The sequence below is a fragment of the Electrophorus electricus genome, chromosome 19, assembly GCF_013358815.1.
Source record: "Electrophorus electricus isolate fEleEle1 chromosome 19, fEleEle1.pri, whole genome shotgun sequence".
NCBI lineage: Eukaryota > Metazoa > Chordata > Actinopteri > Gymnotiformes > Gymnotidae > Electrophorus > Electrophorus electricus.
This window is the reverse complement of record NC_049553.1, coordinates 8,938,234-8,955,333: the sequence shown is the minus strand read 5'-3', so window position 1 is coordinate 8,955,333 and position 17,100 is coordinate 8,938,234. Positions and strand designations below refer to the sequence as shown.

The 17,100-nt window shown below is 40.8% G+C and overlaps 1 protein-coding gene and 1 long non-coding RNA gene across 2 annotated transcripts; one reads left to right on the top strand and one right to left on the bottom strand.

The window, feature by feature from the left end:
• Positions 1–86: 86 nt before the first annotated feature.
• On the bottom strand, positions 87–407 carry LOC113567686. Its single transcript, XR_003409482.1, has 3 exons — positions 390–407; positions 212–296; positions 87–106 (listed from the first exon to the last, which is right to left on the bottom strand). It is a non-coding gene; the product is annotated as an uncharacterized LOC113567686 (long non-coding RNA).
• Positions 408–11,798: 11,391 nt separating this feature from the next.
• Positions 11,799–16,901, top strand: ponzr1 (plac8 onzin related protein 1). The gene is made up of 4 exons (XM_026995784.2): positions 11,799–12,032; positions 13,375–13,479; positions 15,984–16,129; positions 16,473–16,901. The coding sequence occupies exons 2-4, from the start codon at positions 13,377–13,379 to the stop codon at positions 16,596–16,598; spliced, it is 375 nt and encodes a 124-aa protein (XP_026851585.2). The 5' UTR covers positions 11,799–12,032; positions 13,375–13,376; the 3' UTR covers positions 16,599–16,901.
• The last annotated feature ends 199 nt before the right edge of the window (positions 16,902–17,100 follow it).

Genomic DNA, 17,100 nt, shown 5'->3' with positions numbered 1-17,100 from the left:
CCTTATAATGTTGCACTCCTTTGGAATTCTGTTCTTCATGAGAGTTCCTGTACCTCCCAAACCATTCTCCATCATGGTGTCCAGGAGATTTACAGTTGTAAAGAACCTGTCAAAAAAAGAAGGTGGGTTCCTCTGGGAACAGTCTCTGCCAAATGAAGGACAGCTTGTTCTCCAGTGCCCAATCCCTCTGCAACTCTGAAGGTGGTCTCACCTTGGTAAACCACAACATCTAAGACCATACCACTTGGTGTGGCCACGACCTTCAATCCAGTCGGGTATGGTTTGACCGGTACATACTGGTGAATTTGGAAGTGACCAGTAAATGAAATCATTTGATCATCAATGGACAATTTTCCTGTTCTAAATTGATTTAGACATCCTTGCCTCACTTTGATCAGAAGGGGCCTGACCTTCCACAAGAGGTCTCTGCTTTGGTCCTCATCTGAAATATCAAGGTCATTGGCAATCCCTTCCTTCTCATTTGAAAATACAAAGAACAAAATGTAGGTAATAAGTACAAATGTCTGCTGTGGAGGACATTTTTTAAACACTCTCATCATCGTAATATATTGTTATATTAGTTTAGAAAATGGTTAAAAGTGTTCTTAGGAGATTCATATAAAACATGACAACAATATTTCAAGGCAAAGTTTGCTCAATGATAATTAATAAGCACTTACTTTTCTTCTTTCCATAAAAGCACCTTGTGCTGATGGATGCCATTTTCTTTAAAGAGGAAGAGGAACTTGCCAAACCCCCCATAACATTGGTATCATTTAAAAGTTCTGAATGTCCTCTTTAAAGAACAAAAGGAGTTAGCTCAGTAGTATGTTTGGTGTGGGAGATATTTAAGCCTAAATATGTACTCTAGAGAGGACAAAATTGAACTGCTGGTAGTCAGGAGGATATACCGATTCCCTCATAAGCGGTATTGTTTGATAGCAGGTTCAATTACTACTCTGACCATGTGATTTGTAACATTTTTAGAGAATGATTTTCACCACAGCTAGCTAGGTAGTTGGTTCAGTAAACTAAACATAATTTGTGTTGTAGGATTATTAGCTGCTTTTTAGTTAATCTATTAGGCTACACCAATATCATAAAGATGACTACATATCATAAAATTAACACCATAAATGTTTTTAATACCCTTAACGTATTTTCTTTTCACAGGGAAAAGTTCCAACAGCGTGCCAAAGAAGTGTGTAGTACTTAAATAGGACATCTTGTATGACATTTATATGCTGTTATAACAGCCCAAGTTGCCGAAGGGCGAGGGGGAGGACGCACAGACTCCTTTGACGATGACAGACATTTATTAACATGAAATGATGACAACACTGGCACTCACACATGATATTAATGGTGAACATCTATAAACATCTAACAAGCGTGAACATAGACAACCATTTACAAAGACAAACACATCAAAGACCAACTGCACTGCACTCCACGACACGGGTTTATATACGGACACAACACTAACCTGGAGCAGGTGTGCAGGCATGGTCACAACTAAACAGAGAGCCTCCCACTGCATGTGGTGGGCCAAACCACGTGACTCATGGGAGGCGAGCGTTTCGTGACAGATGTCTGGACAATCAAACACCTGGAATATGGTGGATAAAGGGGCCATTCCACCAAGTGGGTGTCACTGGTGTGTTGAACTCTTACAAAGTAAACTTCATTTTTTGAACCAATATGTCAAACATTGTGACCTCCATTGGTCAATCAGCATTCAGAAGGCATCTGACAGGCTTAACATTGACCAATCATGATGACATTTAAACGATGTGGCTATGTAAGCATTCTCTCTGATTCTGTAGCGTTTCGAAACATTTGACCATTAGGGGGCGAGATTCCAGAAAATCAAGTATCTCTCCTACATATTTTCACTTCGGAACATACAACAGGATTCAAGTGATTCCTTGCAGTAGTCTTTGCATTTGCAAGTGCATTTGCAAAAATGTTTAGTTTTGTCACATTAATTAATTGTGTAAAATTTGCACTTTCTGAACTAGTCCTATGATTTTCATTCAATCACATGAAATCAGGTCTCTTGAAATAATCTTTAGAGTCTGAAACTAAATAATTTGACTTTTTGACTGTATGAGCCTGCAACACATTGATCAAATGGGAACAAGTATCACTTTTCTGAGTCATATCACTGAAACACTAATAATAGTTTTTCTTATTGACTAAAATGAAAATGTATATTCACACTATCATTCTGAGGAAAATTGGAAGGTTTAAGGAAAATACATTGCCAGGAGGATCTACAGTGCAGAATTACTTATTTTGCTTATAACTGTAAGCTTTATGTTTTCATACCTAAATGGGCAGATTCAGGAAAGTTAGTTCATATCAGCACAGAAATTTACATGTAACGCAGAGAGGCTTGGCAGGATGCAAAAGAGGAGCCGTGATTCAAAATAAACATCGTTATATGCAACACAGAAGACAATGTAGTGCTAAGGCGGGATCAAACACTGACAACGTTCACACACACACACACACACACACACACACACACACACACAGGGAGACATTTGGGAGGAGGGGCCATACCGTGACATTACAGACATATATGTAATAATAGCCTGACGCTCCACAGCGTACAATTAACTAATTTGAATATATTTGTGTGCCTACTATTTAAATCCCTAAAAGGACAAATATAAGGAAATGTAGTTTACATCAACACAGAAATTCACAGACATACATGTAATAACAGTCTGATATTGCCTGCAAAGAATGAGGCAGATAGCCCATCAGGAGGCTGTACAGTGCAGAATTACCTACTTTTTAATTACAGGCCTTATGTTTGAATAAATGGACAGGAGTCAAGAAAAATTGTTCACATCTACACAGAAATTTACAGACTTACATGTAATGACAGAGCAATGTTGTACATTGATATCAGATTCTGAAGGTTATGGGCTGAACATGTCAGTTTGTAAATTTTAAACATTCACAAGGCACGCACTACTTGTAGTCATAGTATCGCATAATCAGTGCAGGCCATTAGTGTAGCACAGCACTGTTCTTAGCCATTTATACCAATACCAAATACTCAAAAGCTCACTAGCATTTGCAGTGACACACACACACACACACACACACACACACACACACACTAACCCATACTTCTAGGGTTCACTTAAACATTCACTGCCCCTCCCACCCACACTCACACCCACTCACCCACCCTTGTGTGGCTTACCTAAACATTGTCTGTCTGTCTGTCTGTCTCTCTCTGTTTCTCTCTCTCTCTCTCTCTCTCTCTCTCTCTCTCTCTCTCTCTCTCTCTCTCTCTCTCTCTCTCACACACACACACACACACACACACACAAATACACACTCACACCTACAATAGGGTTCACCTAAACACTGTATTTCTGTCTCTTTCTCTCTTACTCTGTCACTCATACACACATCCACATACCTACCTCTGATGATGATGATGATTATCCGTTCAGTCGGACCCGACTTTCGGACACTTTACATCATTTTTCCTATTTTTGACAGCTTCTTTCAGTTCTTTCATTTGCAGGTTCATGTCAGCCTTGATTGTACCTAACCAACGTGTTCTTTGACGTCCTCTTCTATTGGACCCACTGACAATGCCGAGCATTAATGATGTTTCCAGGGAATTGGCTCGCATGACATGTCTGAAATAGGAGAGCCGCTGCTTGGTGATTTTGCCCTCTAATGATGTTCTTGGATTGACACGTTCTAGAACCGTCCTGTTTGTGACCATATCTGTCCATGAGATGCACAGCAACACCATAGCTCAAAAGCATCAATTTTCCTTCTGTCTGCCTTTTTCAGGGTCCAGCTTTCACATGCATACATGGAAATCAGAAATATGATTTCATTGACCATGCGGATTTTTGCTGCAATGGTAATATCTTTACTCTTCCCTATCTTTGCCATCCCTTGCATTGCACTGCGGCCAAATGCGATTCTTCTTTTGATTTCTGGCCCTGATTCGCTACTGCAGTTGATCTTGGATGCTAGGAAGATGAAGTCTTGAACTGATTCAATTTCTTCATTGTCGATTTTTATGTGGACTCTACCATTGCCTGTTGTCATCATTACTTTTGTTTTCTTGATATTCAGGTACAGTCCCATGCGTTCACTGTCTTCTTTGACAAGTCGGATCAAATATTTTAGGTCTTTTACGCTTTCTGCAAACAAAGCTGTGTCATCGGTGTATCGAAGATTATTGATATTTCTCCCACCAATTTTCACTCCAATTGACGATTCCAAATTGCATCGCCTCAATCTTTTTGGCATACAGATTGAACAGGACTGGCGATAGAATGCAGCCTTGTCGCACGCCTTTCTTGATCTCAAACCAGTCAGTGTTACCAAAAGCTGTTCTGACTGTAGCTTCTTGTCTTATACAGAGCAACTGAATTAGTTTTACCAGATGTCCTGGGATGCCGATTTCCTTCAGACAATTCCACAGCTTGACGTGTTCAACACAGTCAAAAGCTTTGCTGTAGTCAATAAAACACGTACACATCCTTTTGATATTCATGAGTCTTTTTCATAATCCAGCGCAGGTTTGCAATTTGATCTCTAGTTCCGCGTCATTTATGAAATCCAGCTTGGACGTCTGGGAGCTCCCTTTCAGTTAATGTAGCCATGCGTTTCTGAATAATCTTCAGTAAAATTTTACTTGCATGTGATATAAGTGCAATGGTCCGATAGTTGCTACATTTTTGCGTATCACCTTTTTTTGTGTAACGGGACAAAGACTGATCTTGTCCAATCTTTGGGCAATGATTTAGTCTTCCAGATCTGTTGGCAGAGTTTTGTTAACACTTGTGTTGGCACTGGCTTGAGCAATTCTGTTGGTATGTTATCAGTGCCTGGTGCCTTCATGTTTGATAGTTGTTTCAGAGCCCAGGCTACTTCTTCCTCCAAAATATCTGGCTCTTGCTCAATTGTGTCTTCCTGACTAGCTTCTTGATTTGCTTGATTGCCCGCATACAATTCTGTTGTATATTCTTGCCACCTTTGCTTTATTTCATCTTCATTCTGCAGTACTTTGCCATTCAAATCTTTGTTCGTCGCTGCTTTGCGAGGTGCAAAGGGTGCCCGTGCCTGTTTAATATGTGCAAAGAGCTGCTGAGTGTGACCTTGCTTGTTAGCATCTTCCAATTTAACGCACCGACTATACCAGTAGTGCTCTTAATCATGCCTCGCTTCCCTTAGAAATTCCGCATTCAGCAATCTGAATTCAATGCTCTTTCCTATGGATTTGGCTGCACGTCTTTTGTTGGCAATCTTAGAACCATTGCAGTCTTTTTGCTGTTTTTTTTTTTTTGTGGAATAGTTTGCTTTGCTGTGTCTGTTATAATGGATTTCATTCTTTCCCACAGTTCATCTGAATCTTTCGCGTTTGTGTTCAGTTATCTGAAATCTATTTTTTTATTTCAAGTGCATATTGAACTGGGATATTATTTGTGTCAAAATGTCGCATTTCAGGAGACCTTTTGTTGGTGTTAAATCGTAGTTTGATTTGTGTAACAAGCAACTGATGGTCAGAACCACAATCCGCACCAGGGAACGTTTTGACTGCTTGTATTGAGCTCTTCCATCATTGTTGGCACAGGAAGTAATCAATCTGGTTGCGGTGTTGTCCATTTGGAGGTGTCCACATATATAAGCGGCGTTTTGCAATCAATAGATGATTTTCCTGACAGCATTGAATCAAACGGTCACCAGCCTCATTCCGTTCTCCTAGTCCGAATTTTCCTACAACTGTTTTTCTTCTCCCGCACCTACTATTGCATTGAAATCCCTGGCAATGAAGATAGTGCCCTTGGCAGGACTTGGTCAATTGCTTGCTAGAGATCCCCATAGAATTTTTCAACATCATCTGCGTCCGTAGTGGGCGCATAAACCTTGTGGTGGAAATTTGAATAAACAGCGAGTCAGACATGATTAAAAGAGTAATTTAATAAAGAAAAATAAAACATACAGAACACAGCTGTGTGAGAACTAGTGCTCTAAAGCAAAAGCTCTAAAGGGGTATCCTGGCTCTGCTCCTTATACCTAAACCTTACCCCCAAAGAGGGGTGCTCTGCATCCCTGCTCCTTATCGTAGGAATGCTCCTTATCGCTGCTTGCAAAACTGTAACTTAGATTTGGATGCCTTGTGGCCTTCCCCTGCTAAATGATGTAGCAGTGCCACCGTGGCTTGTTTACACGCTTCTCGTGTTCTTCCACAAATTAAGAGATCATCAACATATTGCAGCAGAGCTGTTCCTTCAGGGAGCTCTAAAGCCTCTACGCTTTGGTGTAGGGCGGCATTGTAAATAGTTGGTGATTCACAATACCCCTGACACAACCTCGTGAATGTGTGTGGCTTTCCTTCAAAATTGAAAGCAAACCAAAATTGGCTATCCTTGTGCACAGGTACACTGAAAAAAGCATTGGCCAAATCGACTACACTGAACCACTTGCTGTCTGGTGGGATCTGAGAGAGAATGGTATGCGGATTTGGAACTTCTGGGGCTCTAGGGTGTACTGCCGCATTGACAGCCTGCAAATCCTGCAAAAATCTCCATTCATCTTTCCCTGGTTTCTTAACTGGGAAGATTGGAGTATGTACCGGTGAGTCTGGGCATGGCACGATCACTCCTGCTTGCTTTAATGATTGAAACACCAGCCTAATACCCTCTGCTGCCTCTGGTTTCAGAGGGTATTGGTGTTGGTGCGGTCTATAATCAGATTTTGGGGTGATGTGGACAGGCTCACATCCTTTTATTAAGCCCACATCATTTTTTCCCTGTGCCCATAACTCTGCAGGAACTGTTTTCAGTTCGTCTTCCTCTTCCTCTGAGAGGGTAACAGAGGCTGCCATAATTGCCATATTTGGGCTCACAAGCTCGACCCCCTTTTGCAATTCAACCTATACGGGGCTGGCATTTTCCACGCTTTTATGCTCGGGCTGTACATAATGTCACACTGGGGTTCCTTTACCCAGTCAGTTGCACTCAACACGCGTTTAGTCCACAATCCTACTCTCTGCCAGTCTGGGTCGGCATGTGTGCTAGCCAGTGACACATGAGGCGCTGCATGTGAGACCGAATATAAAGGTTTTTGTTTAGCTGAGAGCTGCACCACTCCCGCAGCCCACTCGCAGTCCCATGCTATAGCTGTGATAATCAAACTGTCGCTGCCCCCTAAGTCAAATTTCTGCTCAAAATCAACGTCTGGTCCCTCATGGACCTCCATCGTACAGTGAATGGAGTCACTTTGTTTAATAATTAGCTCACCAGGTAGCGTGTTAGTAACTTCAGTCATAAAATGTGTTAATACTTCCCCAGCAGTGCACTGCAATTCATAAACATACAAAGGGACCCCCATTTCTAACTGGATTCCCTGTGTGGGTGTTTCCCACGTGACAAATAACCCCTCTGGATTGCTGCTAATTGTGCATCCAAGTTTACACATTAGGTCTCTAGCTAACAAATTAACTGGGCACGTTTCTGACACCAAAAAGCTATGTTTGAATTGACTATTTCCTAAACTACATTGGAGAGGCTCGGACATCCTTTCATCGATGGGATGGCCTCCCACTCCAATTACTGTTATCCCATACCTTGGTCTCATTCTACATTCTATTAAACCTTCTCTCAACACCGAGTGGGTGGCACCACTGTCAACCAAAAACTTAACATTTTGTCCCTCTACATTCACAATTACTTCAGGGAGGCCTCTTGACCCTTTACTAATCTGCTGTAATAATTGGTAATTTAAATTTGTTACTTCCCTTTTGTCGTCTTCCTTCAGTGGCCCATCGCTGTCCTACCTCTTCACCGCCCGTCAATCTTTTTAACTTCCACAGCCATGCTGTCACTATTTTCCCCTTCTTCTTCAGGACAGTCTCTTGCAAAATGTCCAAATTTTCCACAATTGTAGCATTCCCTTCCTCCAAACTCCTTTCCTCGACCTCTTCCTCTCCCTTGTCCGCGTTCGCGTCCTCTACCACGTGCGCGACCTCTTCCCCTGTCTCCTACTGTTTGGAGCATAGTCAGCATCGCCTGGTGGGTGATGTCTGCGCGCTGGCACTCCCGCCTAGCATCCTTCTTGCCCAGATTAGTTTCATGATTCTTGGCGTGTTCTTTGATAGTTGACAAAGGAGCTCGACTATAACCGATGCAGTTTTTTCTGATGAGGTTGCTAATTTCCTTTCTCATATTCATAAGGAAGCTATTTCTCAGATGAGCTTCCCACGCCCCCACTTCTCCGGGGCCCGCTGCACATTGTGCTGGTGCATCAATTCTACAATGATCAGTATGGATGCGTGTCAAACGGACGAGGAAATCAGCCACGGGCTCGTCATCCCTTTGTTTGCATGCTGTTATCATGTCGGTGTTAATAGTTGTCGGGTATGCTGCTTCCACCCTTTCGATGAGTCTTCTTATCATCTCTCTGTATAGGCCATTTGGGTCAAGCTGCCCTTGGGGCGGTGCATTCCACTCAGGCAGATGAAGACGAACATCTCCATCCACCCAGTCTCTGTCAATGCGGTTATATTGCGGTCCAAGTCGAATCATAAGCAATCGTCTCAGTTCAGCCTGAGTTGGTCTGCAGGACTGCACAAATGCCATAAGTTCTTGTCCGAAGCGTTGTCCGCTGATATCGCCTGGTTTGCTCAGGCCATCGGCTGCCTTCATGATATCGTCTGCAGTCCAGTGGCGGTGAACCATAATTACTCCATCTGGTCCAGACACCTCCACCATCAGGAACTGTGGAGCACAGCCTGCCTCAGGCTCTGCAGATAGCTTTATAGTGGTGTGACTTTGAGTGCGATGAGCCACTGGTGAGGTTATTGCCTCCAGTTGTCGTCTTGGTTCATCATATAAAGACGGTTTTGATGTTAGCGATGAAGTCCCTGGCTCAGGATATGGAGGTGGGTTTGCTGACACTTGTGGCTGTTGAATCAGCTGGGGGCTCTCGGTGGGGCGGCATCGAGGTCAGGATCAGCTAAGGAAACACACTGAGACACTTCATTATTACCTTTTCTATGCCCTACTTGCTGCTTTTTCTGTCTTTTTTCAGCCTCCTCTAACCACATTTTTGCCTTTTCCAGCATATCTTCACTGTTCTTGTTAAAATATTTCTGTGCTTTCTTATCAGCCTCCCTTGGTTTAAACTTTACTCTTTCAACCAATTTAAGTAAATATGCAACACTCAAGGTCGCCGATACATTAAACCTATAGTATTTAATCCAGAACGGGACATGTTTATTTACATGTTCTCCATAATCTTTACTCATTTGAAAGAACAGGCTACTAGAAAACTTGTCTTTGCTAAATTCATATTACTTTGCCCTTTACCCATTTTTTTTGTAGGTAAGGGTGATTGCACAAATGTGATTGCAATATAACCAAATAATATGAATAATATGGGTACTCTCCCCCCCCTTTTTTTTCTGATAATCACGTCTCTAACGTTGCTTTAATTTAGTTCCGCTCCAGTAATTCGTGGTGGTTTACAGTTACCTCCTTTCTCTATGGGGCGTCCTGGCGGCCCGGGCCTATTTTCCCTTACACTTGTACGTCTACACAGTGTGCCTAACTCTTTTAGGCTATTGGAGTCCCAGACTCCTTTGTGAGCGCTAGTATTCCTCTACTACGCTACTTACACAGGCGCACCCCCAGGCAAACTGGCGGATTTCTATATTCGAACTTTTAAAGATTAGTTTACTATTTCCACCACTTACTTTCAGTTCGTTAGATCAGGCGGAGCACACCACCGGAGTCAAGCGGGACGTCACTCCCTGGTTAGGTACTTTCCCGTATTCTTGTGGCTTTCCCTCTTTCTCCAGCTCAGCCGAGAAATTCTCTCTGAGGAGCGTCCTCGAAGTTCATTCACCGCTGCTGCGCGTGGTGCCTCTCGCTGATCCTGCCGACTACGCCAATTTCTGTGGTGGAAATTTGAATAAACAGCGAGTCAGACGTGATTAAAAGAGTAATTTAATAAAGAAAAATAAAACATACAGAACACAGGTGTGTGAGAACTAGTGCTCTAAAGCAAAAGCTCTAAAGGGGTATCCTGGCTCTGCTCCTTATACCTAAACCTTACCCCCAAAGAAGGGTGCTCTGCATCCCTGCTCCTTATCGCGATGAGCATTCCTGCAGTACCAGAGCACTCACCAGGACAGACACAGTTTACAAGATAAAATAAGCCTAATCCCTCTTTACGGCCCTTGTAGGTCACGACACATGCAGGTCATAAGGCTATATTCCCACAGTCGTTTTGTTCACACAATATACAGAGACAGAGTGTGCAGACTAAACCATTCATATAGGATTATATGATGGAAAGGATTAACATGATTATATATGAATCATTACATATGAATCACATGATAATACATTATCAAATAATATTTTCCATCACACCCCCCAGTAAGTCTGGTTTGTATGAATATATATGACACAGTGTAACAGGTAATGGAGTTTAATGTGATAATATATAGAACAGCACAGTAAACAGGGCTACACACGTGTATTTGCAGTAATATTATCATATTATCAATGCAGGCTATTACAGCAGCACAGTATAGTTTTGACCTTTTTTATATCACCACTAAAGCTAAATGCAGAAATTAACCACCATTAGACCATTAGACACAACAGGACAGTTTGTGCAATTTAAACATCTTGACTTGTCTTTAAAATGTTGCCAACAGGGCGATTTCACAAAGCATTCACAAATGTGATGTAAAAATGTAAAAATAAAATAAAAATGTAAAAAGCCCAGTTCAGATTAAACCAGCTACATACAAGTAACCAGTGGTAACAGTTAGAGGAAGTGAATTCCTTACAGTAACACTAGCTCTAAGGCATCCACTACTTTCTGTGGGGTGCAATAAACAATAGAGCAGAACTGAACAGTTCAAATTTAGACCATCATCAAAAACTCAAAGTCACCAGCTTTTCACATTGTATGCAAAGTACAATTTACAACCTTTAATGACTGTATGGAGGGCAGGGCATATCCCAATCTAAACGTCTATGTCTGTACATTCTTCTTAAATTTGGAAGCACATCATTCGAATTCCCAGTTCATCAGAAAACGTATTTCATTTACATCTAACCTCAACTTCCCTTCATATGACATCTTCAGGAAAGAGCAGAAAATGTTGACTGAGCAGTTTCTTTCGTTCATAAAACATTTTAAGTTGAATGGTAAAATCCTTTTTTTTCCTGTTTGGGGGCAATTATTTGTATAACTTATGTTGTGCTTTCTTCATTCCTAGAGCATTTCTGAACATTTTTTACAGCGGACGATTTCTTTTTTGGAACAGCCCTCTTGTGTGTCTTCCCTAAACATTGACCCTATTTATTTAACTATATTAATTTACGTTTAGAGTTTTACATTTGCATTATAATTTTGACCAGCCGATACTTTCCTTCCTGACTGGCACTAGTTACTTCTTCATAAATGTCAGGATCGCAGCGAACCTTAGTGTACAACTGGCAGTGGGTGACTCTTTTTCACTAAATCGAAAGCAAGGTAACACGCGCCCTACCAAGTTTCGAAGCACCTTGCTCAAACAAAGGCTTTACAAACCCATAAAATAATTTGAAAATCGTGCACCTGTATTTCCGGTTTACTGAGAATCCTTGGACATCTGTGTCCGCCTAACTTTCCTTGAGAAACTAATTTGGGTCCATGGATTTACCTATTCCAAGTAGTTTGCACGGGCATCAACCTTTAAATGCTAAAGGAACAAACGTTTTAAACTAGTCTATTTATGATAAAACGTCTGCAATTTTTCGAACTATGGTTTATAAATGTACGTCCAAGCTAACGGAAAAAGGCGTGTCATTTCGATTCAGTAAAGTTTCGTTTCACGTGTGTTTAATACACGAATTTGGCAATCTGAATGCCCAGTAACGGCTGTTTAGTCACTGGATTCCCTTGAGAGGCTTCGTACAACTAAACGTCACGTTTAAGCAACAGTTTAATTTGGGGATTTGCCACTGAAGAGTAAAAAGGTGAGGGTCTCAAAGACAAAATTCCATTTTTAAAACGATTTTGCAATAGGCCAAGTTAGAACACCTGAATTTATCATTTAATATTTATGACGTCTATAGGGTAATAACACTAGCACAATCAATATTTCTGTGCAGTACCCAAAAAGCCTCGGATTCGTCTGATTCTTAAATTTCATATTGACTTAAAGTAGAATAAAATAGAGTAGCCTAGTTTTCTTCGTCTAAATACAAGGTTGACCAGGGAATTGGGTGCGTGGTGGGGGATATTTCTTAATGTTATTGAATTCTACATTAGTCACGGTACAAATTAGTACAAATCGAGATCAGTAAAATTGTATGTACTATTACGGCCTACAGCTCCCGCTGTCAACAATCAAATCCACTTTAGGGGAAATGATGGATGCAGGGCCTCATGTTACAATTCCAAAACTTAATGACTCTTGAGTGCGAAATGAAAAAAAAAAATCGGTCCGGCGCCATTGCCGTTATAGTGAATAGGATGTTGGATGCACTGGTGGTCAGGATAGTTATGGTAGATGCGTCAAATGGTAACATCCAGGTCAATTTGCGGGTAGAAGATGAAACATACTGCGAAGTATATCAAGGCAGGAAACAGCAAGTGGAACACGAGCACAAAGCGCGCGTGATTCCGCAGACGGTCTTCGGTAACGATGATCCAGTTGATGACTAGGTTGAAGAAAAGCAAAATGATGAAAGCCGTTGCAGTTGCCCAAACATGTACAAATATGAATGTGGGTTTTACAAATTCTCTTCAGTGTCGTTTGACAAAACCATATAAATCTGACTTCACCCTGCCATGTATGCACAGGGGCAGGAAATAGTGTAGTGGTATTGCTGGTGCGGGTGGGGGGTGGGGGTTTCAAGGCTAACAGAAATTACTCTAGTCTACCACAAATCTCGATGGCATTACTTAACACGTTCAGAAATAAACATGTTTGGTTTGTCTAGAGAGATGACCAACTAGTTCTGATTGTCTGGGATATTTTAGCCATGCTACTACAGCCAGGTGTCAACCTTTACCCAACAGTAAAGGCTGTGTTCGTGGAATTGTGCGTTCATCGCTTGCATTAACCTTGCGCGACTAATCAAAAAGACGCGATGTGTCCTTCAGAAAAGAAGCCCTTGTTATTGTTTCCACTGATTTTCCATCATAGGTTGTATATAACAATAGCGACAGACTGTGATTTGACCAAATGGCTCTTCCTCTGAGTTTTCTTTTATTTTGGCTATTGACTGTAGTCTAGTCTACTTCCAGAATGTCTACTCCAGTCTCATTTGGCTTTTCCTCTCTCTATCCATCCCTCTCTTTCCCTCTTACTAGCTATGGCAGTCCAACAGCAGGTAACCACAGTGATGACCCACACAGCCTATAGTTCTGGAACCTGGACTTCAAGTCTCTTGGACTGCTGCTCAGACATGAGCACTTGTAAGTCAGTAACTGAGGGCAAACAATTCATTAAGGGAGCTAAATGTATCTATAGGTTTCAAAGGGATTGAATTTGTTTATTTCATTTCACACAGTATAATGTATCGTGTTTAATTTCTGAAGTGACAGTAAAAAGTGTTAGTGGATGTAACATTCAGTCTAAGACCATGTTAAGACAGTGATACTGAGGAAAGGGTGATCATACAGACTTGGATTATCAGCAGCTTCGGAATCAAAGCAGTAGAACTTCCACTTGTTTAGTATTGTGTTTATACCACATTTATAAGCAAAACAAATGGTTCCCTAAGGATTCATTGTTATCAGAGGGAACCTTACAGAAACCTATAGCCAAAACCTCATAATGACTGCCAAACTACAACTTTAGAAACTAGAAACTGTACACTATAGGATTATACATATATTGTGTGTAGTGCATTAAAAAAAACACATTTTGTACATTTTAGTTATGTGACAGTCTTGTGCTACAGGGCTGGAAATGTTGTTTTTTCCTTATTTCAGTTTTAGTTAAAGCTGCCAAAAAAAAGCATTTATTATGTATTTTAAGTTGTTCTCTGATGTCTATACTGCATAGAATGAATGTGACTTTGGTCTTAGCAAAAATATGCCCAGTTTTACATGCCCATTTACAATCCTATTATTTGACCCTAGAATGAAAAGAGCTGTTTTCTTTTTTGCAACCCTTTTTGGTGGACCTCATGAATAATTGATGAGCTCTACATCGATTGGCTGGTTTAGTGAAGTACCAAGTTGGCCCACACATAATCAGTGAGATAGGTCTAAATCAGTTGCTTGCTCACTGAGGTTAGCCACATTATATGTTTGAGCCTGCTTTGAATGCCTTGTCAAATGACAATGACAATTAATGTTAATTATATGCAGTGAGCTAGCTAGCTATAGGCCTAGACTGGATACCAACTGATCTAGTTAGATTTTGAGTTAGGTCTTATTGATGAAACAAAGGCTAAATTTGAAATTTGCCTAACAAAGGGACTGACAAACCCACGTCTTATATTGAAGGTTTATGTGATAACATAGGTGAGTTGATGAAATAAAAGGATTAACCTTAGAAACCGTAAAAGACACAGGGCTATGTTTGGAACATGTTCCTTTAATTTTTCCATAACATAGGCTAGTTGATGAACTGAAAATATTAACCTTAGAAGTTACAGAGCTATGTTTGGAAAATGTTCCTTTAATTTTTCCAAAATTGGATGTAGGCTACATAATATCAGCATTTAAATATTTTTGGTGAGAAACAAAAGGATATCTTCATCACTTGAGGAAGACATTTTGAACAAGGTGGCTAAATTTTAAAAAATTGTGTCGCCTTTGGTCAATAGTTTTGAAGTGACAAAACACCAATGAATATTTCATTTTCTTGTCGTTAATTCATGTATTGTTCAGTATGTAACAGTCTAAAGGTTTGAGAAACTGGTCAGATTGAACAGTGCAGAGAAAACTAATAACCTGTCTGAGATCCTGTTAAATGTGAAGGTCAGCCCTGCCCATTGCTCCCTTGAACTGTTGAAGTTTCGGCTGTGCAGGTCCTGTTAATATTTCCTGTGGTGGAGCCTGGGCTGGGCTGGACTGGGCTGTTATGGTTTAGACCATGACATACCTGAGCGAGAATTCCATATAACAAAAGGAACAAACTTAAACAATAACTGAATGTAACTGTAAGGTAAAGTGACACTTACAGGAAACAGGTAAAGTGAACACATGCACCACTAACATGAACATAAACAGGAACAAGAACAAAGACCGGCCAAGATGCACACTCCCACAGCGGTTTACATACACAAAGATATCACTAGACTAAGCAGGTGCGAGTGTGTAATAAAAAGAAGGGTGTGGGTACATACAAGACGATGAATATCCATTGCATGCGACGGGACGTATCATATGAACAGTGGGAAAGGGAGCATTCTGTGACACTGAATAGGATGTTATTTTCAGGGTTTTTTTAAATCTTGTTTTGTAACCTTGTTTTAAAATAGTATATATAACTGGGTGACAGCTCCTGGACACACCTATCAAGTAGTTTTTCATGTTTATTACGGTATTCCAGTGTGAATAAACATGCAGACTACCCAGTGCATGTATCCATATTCATATTATAATTCATATTATATTATTCAGAAAAAAATATTGTGCATCACTGGAAGCAAATTGAGTTGAAATTATATTATTCTGTGTGTGTAAGGACATATAGATATACACATTATATGTATTGCTTTAGTTTTGAAGGACACCTACCACACAGTCCTACCCACACACTTGATTTCTGTCTCATACATGCATAGGAAAGTGTAATCAATCGTGTGTTTAAGTACACCCCATATTGTTTCTATTTCTGTGCTTCAAAAGAAAGTTTTCATTTTTGAAATATCATGTGCTTTTTTTTACCATTAAATACTGCCATTGAAAATGTGTGTGTGTGTGTGTGTGTGTGTGTGTGTGCGTGTGCGTGTGCGTGTGTGCAGGTTGCTGTGGTCTGTGGTGTTTTCCATGCATGCAGTGTGATGCTGTATCTCAGTTCGGCTGGTGTTTCTGCATGCCCCTTCTGGATGTTTGCATGATTGTGTCCTGCTGCTTCCGCAGTAAGATAAGGGAGCGCTACAACATTCATGTGAGCCATGCGCACATGCACATGCACACATCCTGTAGTAGTGGCAGGTCTTTTGTATTTTGAAGCTAGGGCCCATTTTGCTTTTGGAAACCAAAATGCACCTGGCTGTGACCACAGTTTGTTTCACTTTAATGAAATGGAGACCTAAGAAGAAGAGCACAGATAGTCTCCAAAAAATCACATTCTAATGTAACCTCATTCTGGGTGGAGTCCATATATTAATTTGTGCTTACAGCAGGGGGGGGGGGGGTATGTTAAACCAGTGAGCATTGCTGTGTGAACAGAACAAAAGAACTAAATATCTACATCTCCCTCCCACCATCTCTGCCCCTCCCCCATCCAGGGCTCCTGCTGTGATGACTGCTGCACGCTCTGTTTCTGCTACCCATGTGCATGGTGCCAGATGACTCGTGAGATAAAGATGCGCGCTCGTGCTGGTACTGTGATTACTCAACAGATTCATGGCTAGTCACAGTCATTTGAATCTGTGCTGTGCATTTCAAAGCCCTACGTTCAAAATGTTTGAATGATTCGAGAGGGAAATAAACAAGTAAAAATGTGTCTCTGAAATTGTTTATGGTTATTGTTTATTTCTTAGATTCCTCTCTGGTCCCTAACTATATTTTTTTTCCTGACCCAATTTCATACAAGCCTTATCAAATAAGTAAATGTTTACTTCTGGCTAAATAAATGCAGTTCCTTTGTCATATTTGGCCTGTTCCCTTACTAATGTAAATAAAAATCATAAATAAAACTTGGAAGTGTTTTCTAAGTTGGCACTGCTGTCTGTGTTATTGGCCTACTGTCTAAATGTGAATGCTGTTAATGGTACTGATTCTGGGTTCCAATGTTCCTATTCTTCTAATTCTCTCCAGGGCTTTTCTTAGACACATCTAACCAACAGCCCATCTGCACTGCTGTTTGGTTCTGTTTAGTAATGCAAAAAGGAACATGCTCAGATATTTTAAGTG